Genomic DNA, 18617 nt, shown 5'->3' with positions numbered 1-18617 from the left:
ATCTTAGCATTTAAGTGTTTTCAGATTACATCCATTTAAACATCTGTGATTCATTATCGTAAATATCACAGTTGTGGAGGACCATATGCCTCAGCTTGAAGCGTGTATATAAAGAAGGAGGCACGGGTAGTAAATCCAGGAAGCTTAGACTCGCCGTGGGTATGTGCAAAAAGAGCATTTCTAGACACGTGGGGCCCTCTATAATCACAGTAATACACTTGAGATCCCATATAAGAATCCTTCAATTGCAGAAGTTGCCACTTTTGATGGAAAGCGATGATTTACATTTGGCTGGTGTGCTTCCCATGATAATTCAGGTAGTGAGGAGCAGAGCACCCTTCCGCTATGCTGGCTTTTCCTTCCTGGTAAAGTGCAAAGGCTTTTGTTGTGAAGAAATCATAGGAAGCTGGAATACCTTTAAAAAGTCGGGAGGCACTATTGGCAGGCATCCCCTCCTTTCCCATGAGGCCGGCACTCCTGATAATGCCATATGGCATGAAGGATGCAGTAAATATCTCTTGGCAAGTGGAGGAGGAATAGGCATGACCCGAGGGCAAACCCATTCTTGCTGGCATCAAAAAGTCCATCTATGCATAAAAGAATTAATTGTGCATCATGTATTGCAAGCCAAATCATTGTGTTTTAATTTCCTGATGAGGTCTTGTCAACCAGACAGAACCAGTTTGTAATCACAGCTGATATGCATCTCATCCAGAGCAATTAGGGAGGAAGTAAATGAATTAATTGGTTGCAGTCCCAGAGAATCCACTAATACATTTTGATTGCCAGCTCTCTGCTAGGACTAGCCACTGAGCATAACCAGGGAGACTAAGATGGAGCTACGGGCTCTCTTGCCCTCATGGGGCTCCTGGGTTACCAATGGGTAGGTTAGGAGAAAACGTTCAAGATGCAGAAGTTAGCATTCTAGGGGCAGTTTGATTGATATCCCAGGTGACAGTTATCAACCTCGTTACCTTGGGAACATGCTTTAAGAAGGATACCCACTGCTGCCTTAGGTTACGGTATGTTAATACCACTCAGTCTTCTGGAAACATTTCTAGAATACCTTCTGGAGTCCAGGTGGTCAAAGTCCATCTCTGCCTAGAAGGATTCCAGGCCCCTCATGGAAAGAAGGGTGGGAAATTCAAAATGTTTTCAGTTTTATTCCAAAGATTCAGTCACGTCCTGGTAACTATCTATGACTTTGATATAAGCCAAACCTGACAATCTGAAGACCATGGATCAATCTCCTGTGCAGCTTTGAGTCTTAGGACTTGTGGTAGCTTAGTAGAAAGATGGTGAGGTGTGGGTGCATTAAGCCTAAATCTCAAGAGCACTTGGGTACGAGTTACACATTGGTGAGGGCTAGCTCATTCCATTCCTCTTATTCAGCCTTAAAGACAACACTCTGGTAAGAGCAAGTCACTAAACTTAGGTGTTCAGAGCTGCAAAAATCTCTGTGGGTCCATCATGAGTCTCATACTCCTTCAGAACCCAAGCATTCCCTCAGCTTTAACTCATAAGTGATTCTGGCTTTCACTCTATGGCTTATTCACAGTCTTCAAGATTCTACTTAATTTTTGATAGTTCTTTTAGCGAGAGCGAGAGAGCGAGAGAGTGAGAGCGCGAGACAGCAAGAGAGCGAGAGCAAGAGAGAAAGTGCAGCCCCCATTGTGTCATGCATTCCAAGACTATGGAGCAACTTTCAGAACCAGGAAGAACCCAACCCTTCCCTCAGGTCACAGGGCAAGCTTCTATGACTGATGGCAAAGCAATGGTGCAGCTTCTGTGTGACCTTCAGAAACAGTCTTCATCTCTTTAAACCTCAGGTTTCCTTGCCTATAAAATAGCACTCTCATGGGGCAGTTGAACATTTAAGAAATAATATTGAGTTGATGTTGGGTTTACTGCTGAGCATATAAGAAAGCTCTATATATGGGAACTCTTATGACAGTCAGAAGTCAAATATGAAGAGTAGCAACTCTTATGTTTCATAGAGTGAATAAACATCCGGGGAAAAGAATGTCTGTGAACCCCAGTGTATATTCATATGAGCCGACACCCTCTGATGCCAGGATCACTCACATTAGCTAAACTGGTATGGAATAAGTGTGATCAGTGTCTGACTGGCATCGCCAGCTATGTCATAAACCAAGGCTTGATGATTTACATATTTTTTGGTGTTGTGACATATTTTTGATACCCAACTAACTTGTCCACTTCTGTGGTGAAAATAGTTTGGGAAACAAACCCATCAAAGATTGATTTATTAAATTTTATGTGAAAAACTCAATTTTATGGGGGCTGGAGAGATGGCTCAGCAGTTAAGAGCACTGACTGCCCTTGCAGAGGACCCGGGTTCGATTCCCAGCACCCACATGGTGGCTACGAACCATCCTTAACTCCAGTTCCTGGGGAATCCGAAGCCCTCTTCTGACCTCTGCGGCATTGCACGACACAGGTGCCCTCACATACATGCAGGCAATACATTCATAGACATAAAATAATAATAATAAAATTCTTTTAAAAACTCAGTTTATGACAAAGCATATATGAGTTCAATTGTCTAGAACAAATCCAATTTTATAATAAAATGCATGAAAATTTGATGAACATTGGCTTTCTGAGCAATTTTTGGAAAGCTCAGCTTTTCAGTGAAGTAAGATGTATTTGTTGATAACCACTCTTCTCCGTGCCTCTGGGAAGGGGGAGCCTGCTCACTGGTTGGCTTGTTCTCACTGCTAGGAAGAATTAATTACATTGAATTATGATCTGCCTGTTTGTAATTTCTACCATATGGTACTTATTTGGCCTTTTGACATGATGACGGAATGGAACACTGAGCTTCAATATGGCAGCCCTCCAAGTCAGCACAGGGTCAACTTTCTAGACTCTAAATATCACAGAGATCGTGAGCACACCATATTCATCTTCACGTTGGCATTTCTTCCTTCCTGTCTACTGTCCTGCACATTGTAAGTGAACAAATGACATTTTTAATGGGCTACTGGATAAATATGTTGAACTTGGGACAATCTAATTTCCTCATTGTAAGAGAATCATCTGATGCTGGATTCTATGTCTCTGTACTGCTCAACAGTCAGACAAGTTCCAGTTGAAAGGACCCAGTGATGGGCAAATTATCTCATCCAGAAGGAATTAGGCCTTCTAAGGGGTGGCCTAAATTCCTGTAGGCTGGTGCAACAGAGAGGTGTTAAGAATCCCAAGACTTGTGAGGCTCTGCCACTCTGCCATAGGTACCCAGTGCTAACAACCCTGAGAGCATTTGAATTACAGTAATGACAGAGGAAAACTCTCCTTGCATTCCTTTACCATGGAGACTCACAGGGCTGGATGCAAATGTGCACACAGTTATTAGAGGCGTAAAAACCCAAGGGCTGGGCTGGAGAGATAGCTCAGTGGTTAAGAGCACTGGTTGTTCCTGCAGAGGACCCGGGTTCAGTTCCTAACACCCATGTGGGAGCAAACAATCATTCATAACTCCAGTTCCAGGGGATTCAACACCTTCTTGTAACCTTTCACCTCTATGGGCATTGCATGCATCTACATACAGCCAGGCAAAATATACACAAAAAATAAATTAATTAATTAAATGTAAAACCTAAGAGCTTTGTAGGGGCCCTGGGTTGAGTCATGTGAAAAGACCAAGAGAGAGCTCTGTACAGCCAGAAGATGGTGATTCTTAGACCTGCTGAGTCCCTAGTTCTGTTTCACTGGTGGGTATGCTGGGTGAGTCACCCGGGAAGAGGGAACCTCAAATGAAATCTTTCCCAGGTCACAGCAGCCTATGGATATGTCTGTGAGGTATTTTCTTATTTGCTAGTTGGTGTGTAAAGGCCCAGCCCACTGTGGGTGGTGTCATCCCTAGGCAGATGGGCCTGACCTGTGTAAGAAGAGTGGCTGAGCAGGCCAGATGAGGCAAACCAGGAAGCAGTGTTCCTCCATGGTCTCTGCTTTGATTCCTGCCTCTGCATGTCTGCCTTGAGTTCCTGCCTTGGCCTCCCTTGCTGGTGGACTGTAACCTAAAGTCAAATAAGCTGTTTTTGGTCAGTGTTTTATCCCAGCAATGGGAAAGCAAACTCCAGTGGGTAACTTTCACATCAGCTCATTCAAATTCTCACATGAGTTGGCCCCATCAGTGTCAGTTTCATCTGGGGAGTGGTTTCAAATTTGCTTGACTGTCACGTTGCAGTCTTGATATTTATTCGTTCAACACAGTTGAGCATACATTCAGCCTGGCACTCTGTTATATATAAAGTCATTCCAATCCAAACAACAAATTCATAGTGATTATAACCACCGTGGGATAGACTATGCTCAGCACCCGACTGTAAAACAGTCTGCCGTGTTTTAGAGACTCTATAGCGAGAGGAGGTTGGAAGATCTTGACAGAAAAGAAGAGCTTGGAGTTAGCTGCTCAGTTTGCATGGTCTGTGGAAGAAAAATCCCATGGAAGCAGATGTGGGCTCTGTCTTTTCCTAAGAGGAAACCCTTAAGGGTTTACATGTCAAAAATAGGTTTGTGCCGAGGGGCCCTTGAATGAACCATTCATTATATTTTCTTTTTCTCCTTTTTTATTCTTTTTTTTTTTGAGTGTGTCTTTTTGAGACAGGGTCTCCCTGTAGCCCAGCTGGCTTGGAACTCTCTAAGCAGACTAGGCTGGCCTTGAACTCAGAGAGATCTGCCTGCTTCTCCCGAGTGCTGGGATTAAAAGTGTGCTGCACCATGCCTGGGTCGCTCATTACATTTTATACTGGCATAATAGAACTGAAATTACTTTTTCAAAGTTGGCATTGCTACATGAGAAAGTATTCGGACCGTTTTATGAGTGGTATGCACTTATCCAGTCTGTGCTGTCTTAGGAGCCGATCAGTCATGGTAAGTCGCTCCCAGGACCTCACAGAAGTTGTGAGGACGTTGCAATTCTGAGCCAAATATCCTGCAAACAACCAGGTACACTTAGAACCAGGACAGGACCACGAATGGAGGCTTGAGGCTAGACCTGTGGTATTGACATGTGACCCAACGTGACTCCCCAGAATGCATGAGAAGTCAGCGCTCAGAAAACTAGAGGAAATGTGTCTCTCGTTCCTGGAGTTCTAAACAGCCTCTGGTCCGAGCCTTGTGAGTTCTTTAAAAGGAGGTTAGCACCTCCGGATACCAATGGGATGTAGAGACACATGAAAAGCGTGTGAGAACTGTGTACATCCCGGGGAGAGTCCGTCTGATGGCTCTGAACTCGATGCCCCTTCAAGCATTACAAAGGTACTGCTTCTCAAGCTCCCAACACTTTGCAGTTGAACGTTCAAGGCCTTCCTGCTGATGAGACCATTGAATTCTGTTTTCGAGTAGGCAAAACGGACTAGGGAGGCCAGCACACTCCAGTTTGAGAGAGAGTAAACAGCTCAAATTTAGCTGTATGAGGACAGTGTCTGGCCTTTGAAGATGGCTGGGACAAATAGTCCCAGGAGCCGATGCGGAGCTGAGAGCATTGGTAAGGCCATTGGAGACTCTTCCGTACCTTGGAATCAGCAGTGATTGAATCTGACATGCACCGCAGACCAGGACTTTTCTAAGCCTAGCACACCACTGAAGAAGCCATTTTCTTGCATATGAGGGTTAGAGAGCTATTGGGAGCTGATCCACACACATCAGTTCACACATGTTCTTGCACCATTATAGAAGGACTGCACACCAGGGCAGAGAGGCTCGTATGCAAGCCTTAACCAGTGCCAGACTTTTGGAACCATATTCTCATCAAAGATGGAGGCGTATTGTTGATGCAAGCACAACTCTCACCTCAAAGGGGATAAGAGATGGTTTATTCTGGAGTTAATATGAGTGACCATGGCCCAGGAGCACAGATCCAGGCTACCCCAAATTCCATGTTCCAGTGTGATAGCAGTTACATTACATTTTTATAGTATCAGAGCAAAGAAAAGTCATAAATCAAGACGCTTTTCAAATACACTGGTGGACACATTCGGTAGGCAGGACAGAGCAAAGCAGGGCCAGGGGGCTGGGGGTGGAGTAGGGGGATTTCTACTATAGGCCCCAGACGCCATCTGATGACATTCTTAGCTTTTGATTGGTGAGAGTTGGTAGTCTGCTAAGTTAATGCATTTTACTAGTCACAAGAATGTTAATTCAGAAACAGAGGTAGGCAAGATGTGGCTATTTATGGGGTTAAAGATCTCCCCAGATAATCTGTGACTAGGCTAGGGATCTGCAATATTCCAGACATTCCACAATCTCTGGAGTGCTAATCAGTAGGTGAGCATTGCAGAAAATTCAGTCCAAGGTGCAGGAGTTTCTGGGAACTTTCTTTCAGTATAGATCACAGAAGGAGCCAAATGCCTTTATAAGAATATCACAAAGCCTATGTATTAATCCAGACCTATCTCTAGGCACAAAACTCTTCTATATTTGCAGATAAATTCCAGTCCATCTGCATGTCTCTACTTTCTGGGATCATAACACAGCTTAATTTCTGCTCTGCGATATTTTGCAAGGGGAAGAACCATCCCTGAGAACCGTATTCCAAAAGAAAGAAACAGAAAAGCATCCCATGAAAGTCAGGAAGATTAAACCCCGTAATTCACTGCCAAGCTCCCCATTTCAATTGTGGTTTTTGTCTCCCAGCAAAAGTTTGTCTTTTTGTGACATTTGCATTAAGCCCAGAGGACATTTCGAGTGGAAACATGCTGAAAACCTAATTGAAACCACTGAGTGGTGCCATTTGTATAATTTGCATTTTCCCTCCAGGTGGGGAGTTTTACCTCCTCCTCTCTTCTCCTGGGGTGCTTACAGATTATCTGAAAGAATGATGGTACGCAGCTGATTCCTATAAATCCTCATGTAGGGTGTATTATATGTATAACTTAAAAAAAATTCCTTCCAGGAATGATTTTAAATGCCACCATAATAAAGTATGTGAAGAAATCTCTAATAGGTTCAAGAGTGAGGACAGGTTATTACCCTCCCCTCTACCACAGCGGTTTAGATATTTGTTCACAAGTTTAATTGCTTATTAGAATTTTTCCTTTGAATCATCTATACAATACCATTTTGAGCTATTCATCCTTTGGGAGTTGTCTGCATAGAAACAATCATTTTAAATAGTCATAAACCACTCGATTCTTCCGTAAGTCTGCTTTTCAAACTCTGCACCTCTAAACATGGCCTGTCTTGCTCTCTATGGAAGAGCTGGACACTCGCTGATACTTAGAATTAATAATAGGAGGCAGTGATACAGGGCCGCTCCCAGTTCATTATACCCCTTAATAAGGAAGTTAAGGAAATATTAGAATAGGTAAGAAAGCAATCTGTCTGTAGGAGGAAGAAAAATTGATGAATTACTTCTCTTTCGAGCATGCCTGATCTGGTCTGTCTTTTACATACCACCAGGCTCCACTGTAAGAGCCAACTGAATTTGCATCATTGCTAGGATTTGTGTCTTTATCAGTCCTTTATTATTGATTTAGATTAATTACTTCATTTCAGTCTCTGGTGTTACAGTTTGAATGCAAAACATCCTGGATAAGTTTATGTGTAGGACCCTAGGTCACCAGATGCTGGTGCTGTTTTGGAATGTTGTGGAACCTTTAGGAACTGAAGCCTTGCATGAGGAAATAGGTCACTGGGAGCAGGCCTTGAGGTTATTTATTTATTTATTTACTTTGTATATGAGCATATTGCCTGCCTGTGTGTAAGTGTCCCTGTGTCATACAATTTCTATGGAGGTCAGAAGAGGGCATCAGATCCCCCGGAACTGGAGTTAACAGACGGTTGTTAACCACCGTGTGGGTACTGGGAATCGAACCCAGGTTCTGTGGAAAAGCAGACAGTGCTCTTAACTGCTGAGCCATCTCTCCAACCCCCAAGCTTTTATAGGCCAGTTTCACTTCCTGTCTGCTGTCTCCCTCCTGACTATGGACACAAAGTGACTAGCACCTCATGCTCCTGGGGACAACCCCCCACCCCAGGATGACTGTAACTCCTCAGATTGTAAGCCAAATAAACCTTCCCTTAAGTTGCTTCTTCCAAAGTATTTGATCAGGACCACAAGAAAAGTAACTAATGCCTCTGGGAATCAGAGCTCTCCTGGATTATAAACTGAGTACATGGAGGCATGTATGAGTTTTCTAAATCAAGGGTGGACAGAAAGGATCATGGTCCAGGTGGGGAATTCAGCAGATGGAATGGTGGACACTGGGAGGGTTTTTCTGAATAAATGGATTTTTTTTTTTTTGGTCTTTTTGAGACAGGGTCTCCCTGTAGCCCCAGCTGTCCTGGATTCACTATGGAGTCCAGGCTGGCCTCGAACTCACAGAGATCTGCCTACCTCTGCCTCCTGAGTGCTGGGATTAATGGCGTGCGCCACCACGTCCAGCGAATAAATTGACTTTTATTGATTTGAATCGTCAGGTTTATTTTAATATGATGCATTTATTACAAAAATCTGCCCTAAATTCAATATGTGTGAACAAAATTATCCTCACTTTCCAAAAAGAAAAAGAATGTCTTCCTGAAATCGATTTGGGAGGAACCTCAGTTGTGAACATGAACTAATGTTCTCTGTGTGATACCTCTTTTTGGAACAATCACAGCTAGATTTAAACGAAGTTATCTTTGTAAATAATACATTAGAGCATTGTTGGCTCTAATCGGACAAAGTACTGCAGTTTTACTTCCTTAATATTTTCCCTTCACAACTTTTCTTACAAGGAAGGCAGGCTAGACTTCACAATGCAAAGCCGGGAGCTTCACAGGCTGATGTGCTGGATCAGAATCGGCCAGAGTGGGGCTGCCTAAAGTGACCATCTCCATGGCAACAGCAAGATGTGCCTGGTCTGAGCCAGAAGGCCTAAGAAATGGAAGGTCACAAAATTCAGAGGCAACCCCACTGGCAGAGGGAAGCTGTGCAGGGAGAGAAGGCTGGCCTCTTAGAGTTCAAATGATGGTGATGCTGTTCATCCTCCTGTTTGAAGAGCATCATGCTCAATCCCAGGAGCTCTGTGCACAGAAGCATGTGTGTCTTATTTGTACACATGCCACAATGTGAGGCTCTTATGAGACCCCACTTCTCAATAGAAGACAGTGAGGGGTAAAGAACATGGCTGGGGGGTGGGTGGCAGGATCTAAGGTCTTAGGACTCTGACATGAGTTGGGATTAGAAAGGGGCTTAAAACTACCTTTCTTGGGGCATGGGAATAACATACTAGGTCCCCAGCCTCCACTCTGTGTCAGGAATGGCTGGGGGATGTGGAAAGCTGCATTTTGACAATTTATTATCAAGCATACTGGTTCTTGACTTAGTGTACATTTGATTCATCAGCAGGGTTTAAATCAATATTTTCTTTAGCAGACCAAGTATTGGGCTTTATTATATTTATATATATTTGCATATATATGTAAGTATATGTACACCCTCACTTTCTGTCACTCAACTACAGGCTTTTATTTAATTAATTTTTTTTAATCTTTTTGAGACAGGGTCTCCCTGTAGCCTCAGCTGGCCTGGAACTTGCTATGTAGACCAGGCAGGCCTCAATCTCACAGCGATCTGCCTGCCTCTGCCTCCCAAATCCTGGGACTAAAGGCATGCACCACCTAAAGGGCTTTAAAGAGATACCTGTGCACAGATGCCCAGCTCAGCCCAATTCTACTATCTCCAGAGGGAGTAGGGGTAGTATCACTGTCCTTTACTGGCTTCCAGTAATTTCATAGACATCAGCCTCAAGAAAGAATTCCCATTGAAAGTGTGTGCCTGTGAGTTGTTCAAGGACTTTGAAAAGAACAAAAGATTCTTTGATGCTGTTAGTCACTTACATGGTTAGGAATCGGCTGAGATGCAGCGAGCTCCTACCATTATCAGGTCCTGAGATTCAGGGCCTCCATATGTCCTCCCCTGTTCCCCTATGCCCTCCCCTGTTCCCCTATACCCTCCCCTGGTCCTCTATACCCTCCCCTGGTCCCCTATGCCCTCCCCTGGTCCTCTGTACCCTCCCCTGGTCCCCTGATGCCCTCCCCTGGTCCCCTATGCCCTCCTCTGTTCCCCTATGTCCTCCCCTGGTCCCCTATGCCCTCCCCTGGCCCCCTATACCATCCCCTGGCCCCCTATACCCTCCCCTGGCCCCCTGATGCTCCCACCTTGTACCTCTGATGACTCCCAGGGTTTTGTGAGCTACAGACTGGAGTTGTGATGACTCAACTGCTTTTCTCATCTGGTTCGTCTGTTCCTAGGAAGTGCCTACACCTAGAACATGGGTGATCAAAGCAAAGACTCAGACGGTGGCAAGTTCTTGACCTACAAGTCTCTAAACATGCGATCTTGATTGCAACCTTCCCTCTGTGTCTCAGTCACTTTTCCTGTACAATGTTAAAGGGTGTTTATACATTATGTTGTGTGTTTACTCAGCGGGACTATATCACCCCCAAGAAGGAGGAGCATATTCATGTGGGGAGGAGAATTGTACTTAAAAAAATAAACTAAGATAGCCATGAAATACACAGACAAACATCAGTATATCTGTGATATCAAAATTTAATGAATGGTAAAAATTAGGGAAAAAATCTAAAAGTTCTCCTTAGGAGAGTAGGAAATAGAAAGACAGAGACAGGAACTATTGCTATAGAGCAGTGTGGCTATGTGGCTAAGAGGAGACGTGGGATATGCAGGCTGCGGCACAGCTGGGCCCTCGGGAGCCATGGCTGTCAGTGGTGGTCAAGAATGGGTGTTCTGCCTGGTATGCATTGAAAGATCTGTTCCTTCAAGATGCACACATCGACTTCAACTACACTTTGGGGATGTTCAAAGCTTCCTTAGAGATGTGGGAACAGCACTCTCGCACATCCTGTGGTTCTGTCCCCCTGAAATGGCTCCTCGGTTACTTACAATGATATTGGGTTAAAGTCTGTCTCCCTCAGAGTTCAAGACTGTGCCAACTCCTTTGAACTATACAAACTCGGTGTCTAGCACGATGAAGGCTGTTGTTAAGTATTTGTGGGAGAAGGAGGGAAAGAGAAGAGGAGGAAGCAAGAGATGGAGGGAGGAAGTTAGAAATGAAACTCGAGTTCCCACAAACCTCTGTGCCTCTCCCTTGTCCCAGCCAAGTCTGTCTACTTTGCTCCTGTTGATGGGCTGTGGCCCAGGGCCCTCATGCTGGCCACAGAGAAACTCTGTACAGACTTCGTCATCTAGGCAAGGATGTTTGCGGCCAGTGGATGAGTGATGTTTGCTGACGGCATAAGAGCAGCTCCTTCCAAAAGTTGGAAACCAGGCATGCCGGAAGGATCAAAGACCAAGACAGTCAGAGACAGCGGACAAGTGTCTGGAAACCACAGACACCTGAATCTACTCGGGTGTCTGTAAAGACGGTCCTGGAGCCTCAACACAGAGTCTGAAACACACTGAATGCACTGTGCTTTGGGGCTCAGCGGGACTGTGGGTGCAGCACTGAGTAGAGCGGGACACTGACATTCTGTTCTGATAGATCCTAGACGGGCTTTGCTCTGATGGGGAGTGTCCTTGACACCATGTAGCGATGACAGGTCCATGGACCAGGGTTCAAATCTCAGTTCATCATTGAGGGTCTGTGTAGACTGGACACCAGCTTTTCTCGCTCTCCAAGCCTCAATTACTTCATCTAGAAACTTCAAAGGAATGGGGATCAGAATACCGGTTGATTCTTCCTCACCGTGAAGAGTTAGTGAGACAATGTGTGTGAAATGTTCAGCACTAGCCTTGTGTGGCGAGAATACTCCATGAACACTAGCTGTCATTATCATCAGCTAATTCAGTTGTTGCCTTAAGCAAGATGAGCTCAGTTCATCACCAAGTCCTGGCTTTTTCAGTACACAAAACTCAAGCCAACGTTGTCACCAAGAGAGTAAGGGACCAAGGTCCCAGTAGCAATGTCTTAAGAGACCCAAACTGAAAACAGACAGGGCGCTCATTGACAGCAAAACAAATAAAGCCACATCCTGGAATGTGATGTGGTGATGAGGGTCAGTGCGGCCATTAGTGACAAGCAGTGATTTAGATAAACTACCGCAACTGGTAACACTGGGCAAGTCTCACCAATGGTGCCGGTGAATGAAGGAAGCCAAGGGGGGCTAAACTGCATGAGTCCTTCTACATACAGTGCACATGTGTGTAGGGGTGCAGTCTGTGGTCTCAGGGCTGAGGGTGGTGTAGCCTCTAGGGTTGAGAGGAGTAATTTTACCCAAGAAGGGAGAACGCTGGTCAGATTTTGTGTCACGGTGTAGGTGATGTGTTCACAGCTGTCCTGACACTGGAAATCCATGGAGGCACCTTCTGATGTGTGCCCACTCCTAGCTCCATGCTGCCTTTCCACTATGGATACAGGAAGTAAAGGATGCTGTCATGTAGAGCACTGCAGACAAGGTGTGCAGCATCCTGGTAGCTATGGCCTTGATTCCTTGGATTTAGTCAACTAAATCTAACTAAATCACAGTGGCCAACTGTGGTGTAAAATTATTAAGTGAAAAATTCCAGTGAGAGAAAGAGTAAGTAATACAGAATCAGAGAGAGAGAGAGAGAGAGAGATTGCTTATTGTTAGCAGAATAATAAGCTTAGTACAGCCACATACTTTTATACAGTACCAAGATTAGGATCAGTATAGCAATTTGGATGCCAGCCACATCATTTTTACCACAGAATATTGTTATAATTTCCTACTGTGCATACTTTATACATTAAACTTCATCATAAGTGTGTGTGTGTGTGTGTGTGTGTGTGTGTGTGTAGGACTAAAAATAGCATATTGAATATTCAGTTATATTCAAGGCTTCAGGGATCTACTGGGTCTTGGAAAATATCCCTCAGGGGGCTGGTGAGACAGCTAAGCAGTTAAGAATGCTTACTGCTCTTGGGACTGGAAAGATGGCTCAAGGGTTAAGAGCACTGGCTACTCTTGCAAAGTACCTGTGTTCGATTCCCAGCACCCACGTGGTGCTAAAAACCATCTATAACTTCAGTTCCAGGGGATTCAATGCCCTCTTCTGACCTCCACAGGCATTTCATGACACAGGTGCACCTACATACATGCAGGCATGCACTCATACACCTAAAGTAAAAATAATAAATAAAACATGTATTTAAAGAGTGCTTACTGCTCTTGCAGAGGACCCAAGTTTGGCTCCCAGCACCTACATGGCAGCTCACAATCACCTGTAACTTTAGCTCCAGGGGATCCAACACCCTCTTCTGGCCTCCATGGGCAACTGTACATATGTGGCATACATAAACATAGACATACACATAAATAAAAATAGGTAAATATTTAAGCAAATATCTTGCATGAATATGGAGTTCTCACCACAGTGCAAATCTGTACTTACCTACAAGGAAACTCAAAATGTCTAGCAGAAGGAAGACAGGTACATAACAATAACATGCAAAATCATAGTCATGGAACTACAGAGCTGGCACAGAGGCAACCCAGAGGGGATCATGACCAGGTGTCACAGCCTCCGCTGGTTACATTGAGCAGGGCTGAGGCCACTCACCCAGTGGCTGACTGTCTCTGTTCCTTCCTCCACATAACTAAACCATCTGTCCATTCCCAACATCCCCACCACCACCACCTCCATCATGGCCACACATCTGCCACCCACATTACACTAACGATTATTTTGACTTTTCCTCTGGCCCGCCTCCACACCACTCTCTATAATATTATACCTTGGGTTGAGACCTCTGAGATTTCAAAAAGTTCACCTATTTTTCTCATGAACTCCAACCCTAGGGAAGTCATGGCCTCCCCTAGAGCCAGATGCCATTCACACTAAAAATATAGTCCAAGGCTTTTAGAAAGCACTCTAACGTACTGGTTTTTCTTTTTGCCTTCAGAAGACAACTCCCTTTCTAGAAGGTCTCGACTTCCCCAGACCCACCTTGCAGCTCATTCAGGCGTGTCTGCTTTGTTCTCTTTCCCTAAGTCCCTTTATAAGCTTAGGGCTGGTGCTCTGCACAGTTTCAAGTCCCATCTCAGACACTGTCTGTGCAAAGCCAGCATCAATGCTCCTGAGCACTGTGGTTGTAACCAGACGCTCACACACTGCAGAAGGAGGTGACTTCCCTCAAGCATTACTCTGTCATATCTGACCCGTACTCCATCCACCACCCTTAGGAGCAGGACCTGCTCTGTTCATCCTAGCACCATCAATGCCCAACACCCGGCTAGGTCACCAAGGCTGTGCCTTCTCTTTTCTTTTGAGACAAGGTCTCTTAGAGTCCAGGGTAGACTCAGACTTGCTCTGTAACCAAAGGATGATCTTGAACAATGATCTGCTACCTCTTGAGTGTTAGGATTACAGGCATGTATCACCACGCCCAGTGTATGCAGTGCTGTAGATAGAATACAGAACTTTGTACATGTTAGGCAGGCACTCTACCAACTAAACTACGCCCCCATTTGCAGACGGTGTCTTTCACTGGGTGAACTCCATCAGCACAGAGCAAGTCACTCAGAGACAAGTGGTTTGGGTCAGATAAAGAGCCGTGTTCATCCATGTTTCACGGATGAGGGACATCTCAAGGTCTAAGCTGTCTACCCTACTCATCCTCATTCCACTCTTTCGTTCCCCAGTGACCTTCAGTGACTGCAAGGGCAACGAAAGGCTGCGCTACGAGGTCTCCAGCCCACACTTCAAGGTGAACAGTGATGGCACCTTGGTCGCCCTCAGAAACATAACGGCAGTGGGCAGGACCCTGTTCGTCCACGCGAGGACTCCCCATGCGGAAGACATGGCAGAGCTCGTGATTGTTGGAGGGAAAGATATCCAGGGCTCCCTGCAGGTAACTCGGCGGTGTGGTATGAGTTGGATCTAGAGCAATGTTAGAGTCAGTCTGTATTGTGTGGAAAATGGGTGTTTATTTTGTTGAAGAGTATGTTATTTCTGTTGTTAAGAGTGACAAAAGTTTAACTCAAAAGATGGGGGAAGGACAATGGGAATTCATTGGTTCTGAATCTAATACATTTTCAGAGCTTGGTCCCCACCAGGCATCACTATGTACTGGTGTCCAGAGGAGGACATCAGTCCTGATTTGTCCCTGCCTTCTGGCTTTGTCTCCCTCACGTGGTTTCACTCCGAGACAGCCCAATGTGGAAGTTCCCAGCCACACGCACTTCATTCCATAAGCTGAGGTCACCTGAGAGTGTCTTTTTCTGGTGCGACTGACCAAGCTGGAGATTGAATCTCGTTGGCTGTAATTCCATCACAGGAACATCCCCAAACAAATTTCTGTATCCATTTGTGACACTGGTTGGCTGAAGGTCTTTTTCTGGGACTTTTTCTATCCACCTATCACATGGATTGGAATGGAAAGAAGGGTGTTTATTTAAAATAAAGGAAGGTGCTATCATCAGAGGAAAGGGGATGGAGGCTGGACAGGGAAAGACACAGTGGCCCATGGAGTTATATAGCAAGGTGACCACTTCATATGACATGGCTCCTTTGCTACAAACCTTCCAGATACTCACATGTGCTGATTTCCGCACCCCCACCCATATGTACAGACTTTATAAATGTCCCAGTGTGCCATGTAGGCACCCTAATGGTGTCAGTCACAGTGTTTTTTTATTAAAAAATTATCTATCATCTATGTACCTATCTAGTTAATGTATATGTGTGTGCTCACCCACATGAGTTTATGTATGCCTTGTACATAGAGGAGCCTGTGGAGGCCAGAAGAGGGCATCAGTTCCCCTGGAGCTGGAGTTACAGGTGATTGTGAGCGGCCATGTAGGTGCTGGGAACTTAACCTGGGTCTTGTGCAAGAGCAGTAAATACTCTTAACTGCTGAGCCATCTCTCCAGCCCCAGTCAGAATGTTTTGGCTACAAACCAAGGCACCTGCTTTCTTTTCTCCTGGAGCGCTGAGACTCTGGCTTCTTGATTAAAAGACATTTTGAAAGATATTCAGGAAGATTCTCACAGAATACTAACAACAGTGGTGGGGCCAGTTTGGTATGCCTCACCTTGTCTCTTCTGTGCTGCCCCGCTCCTCACTGAGAAGGCCGTGGTACTCAAGGAGTCTCCATCCGCGGCCGGCTGTGTGGTGTGCCACGCACGGTGCCACAGCTAGGAGAAAAGAAAGCAGGTACCCACAGCCTTCCTGCCCTCATTGTCTCCGTGACCTTAGGAGAGCAGTACAACTTCTTTACTGCAGACTACAGGGGCCGACACGGGCTTGGGTGGTTCATAAGTGGCCGGTGCGGCTAGGAGAAAAGAAAGCAGGTACCCACAGCCTTCCTGCCCTCATTGTCTCCTTGACCTTAGGAGAGCAGTACAACTTCTTTACTGCAGACTACAGGGGCGACACGGGCTTGGGTGGTTCATAAGTGGCCGGTGCTCTGTCCCACTCCGTCACTGAGCTCATGACAGATCGGGCTGAACACCCCTAGCTTGACCAGAGTGTCTTTCCCAGAACAGCACTTCTGGAAGTGACTGTCAATGGCTCACATATGTTTCTGTGGAAGGACTCTCTTTACCACGCCTAGGTAGGATAACACAACGCCCCTTCCCATGTATCCTCTGCAAGGAAAGGAGAGACTGGAACATCTGCCCGCTGTGCAAACCAGGGATCTGCCGCGTGGCACTGACATTTTAAAATGTATTCTTGACAGTTTCATGCTGCATATAATGTATCTCATCATACTCACCAGCATTACTCTTATTCCCCTCTACTCTCTGAACCCCTTCTATTTTTCTCTTTTCTTAATGACCGAGTTTATCAGGGCTGCTTGCACAAGCACGGGTTTGGGATTATTTTTTGGAACATGGGAAACTCATCAGTAGCTAAATCACTGAAGGAAAATGATTCCACCTCCTTCAACAGCTATCCATTGTTCCTTAGCTGGGGAGGGGGGGGGGTGGTGAGCCCTTCCCCCGTTCGTGATGGGGTGTTTACAGGGTCAGTCTCCTACAGCTGTTGTGCAGATAATCACAGCTGCTGTGAGTTCGCAAGGGGAACGGCCATGCCACGTCTCGAAGACGTCTCACAGACCCCTCCCCGTGCTCTGCTCTTAGTTCCTTCTGTCCCCTGCTATGATGCTCCCCGAGCCTCAGGGGAGTGGGGTTGAGGTAGATGCCCGTTTAGTTCGGAGCACCCAATGGTCACTGTTCTCGGTTTTTTGACCAGTTATGAGTCTCTACCTGTTTCCCACTGCAAAAAGAAGCATCTCTGGCCGGGGCTGAGGAAGCTCTAATCCATAAATGTAAATATTTAGGAGGTGGTTTGACAGCATGCCCATTATTTAGCGGAACAACAGCGTCATTGATCTATGTAAAGACAGTAGGATATTGGTGGGCGTATCAGCAGCAGGAAACCACACACAGAGGCAAGCCTGTTTCTTACTTAGCCAATGCCATTTTCACAGCATCTCACTGGCTTGTGATGTAATGACTCGGCCAAGAATCCCAACAGCAGAGCTGATAGCATGTGAGGCTAAGATAGTTCTTAGGAATGTGCAAATGGTACAAAGATCCGGGAGAGGGGATTCCACAAGGGACTACCTGTGTCTAGGTGAGCTTGGTTTAGCATTGGTGGCTGATCTTTATATTCATTAAGAATAATACCCTAGTGTTTACTTGAAATTCAGCAGGAAGGATTCTGGGAACTTCTCAGTACAGGGTCTACCTTGAAGGGTAGGGAGCCCGAGGTTTTTGGCCAAAGGACTTGGCTATGAGATCTGGGCCTCTCATGTCCCATGAGATGCTTCCCACCAGCACAGCTTCTCCAAGCCCTGGCTAGTTATCGTGCGTACCTTCTAAATGCATTATGGATAAAACTTGGCTGAGATTGCTCACTTCCTACCTATAAAGCATCCAGGAACTGCTGTGGCCTCTAGTGGCCCGACTCCTGCAGTCCAGGGCTGCAGCTTCTGTAGCCTTAGCAATGAGGTTTGAATATGCTCAGATGCGTCCATAAACCTCCAAAAGAAGGGGTATTGAGTTGGTAGAGATAGATTATAGGTAGATAATAGATAGATGATAGAGCAAGAGATGAGAGATGTTGGATAGATGATAGATAGGTAGATAATAGATGATAGAAAGATGATAGATGTTAGGTAGATGATAGGTAGATAATAGATGATAGATGATGGATGTTAGATGATATATTATAGATCTATAGGTAGATAATAGGTAGATTATAGATGTTAGAGAGATAAATGGTAGATAGGTAGATAACAGATAATAGATAGATGGATGATTGATGGATAGTTTATAGATAGGTAGATAATAGATGATTGATTAATAGATGATTGATAAATAGGTAGATAGATGATTGATAGATAGATAGATAATTGATAGATAGATAATAGATCATTAGATAGATAATAGATCATAGATAGACAATTGATGGATAGATTATAGATAGGTAGATAATAGATACATGATTGATAAATAGGTAGATATAAATGATTGATAGATAGACAGATGATGATGATAGATAGATAGATGATAGGTAGATAGATAGGTGAGAGATGACAGATAATAAACAGCTGATAGATGATAGATAGGTGATAGATAATACATGATAGGTAGGTAGATTGATGGATGGATGG

At 45.0% G+C, this 18617-nt stretch overlaps 1 protein-coding gene across 4 annotated transcripts in view; it reads left to right on the top strand.

Annotated features, from left to right (window-relative positions):
• Window positions 1-18617, top strand: part of LOC103740039 (cadherin-13-like) — an 802949-nt gene that overhangs the window by 439506 nt on the left and 344826 nt on the right. For all 4 annotated transcript variants that reach the window (XM_029567137.1, XM_029567138.1, XM_029567136.1 and 1 more), the window contains exon 3: window positions 14638-14846. In XM_029567137.1, the coding sequence (XP_029422997.1) occupies window positions 14638-14846 (209 nt within the window). The remainder of the gene's footprint in view (window positions 1-14637; window positions 14847-18617) is intronic.

This window comes from Nannospalax galili, unplaced genomic scaffold (genome assembly GCF_000622305.1).
Source record: "Nannospalax galili isolate Female #2095 unplaced genomic scaffold, S.galili_v1.0 scaffold459, whole genome shotgun sequence".
Lineage (NCBI taxonomy): Eukaryota > Metazoa > Chordata > Mammalia > Rodentia > Spalacidae > Nannospalax > Nannospalax galili.
This window is presented reverse-complemented; position numbering and strand designations above follow the sequence as displayed.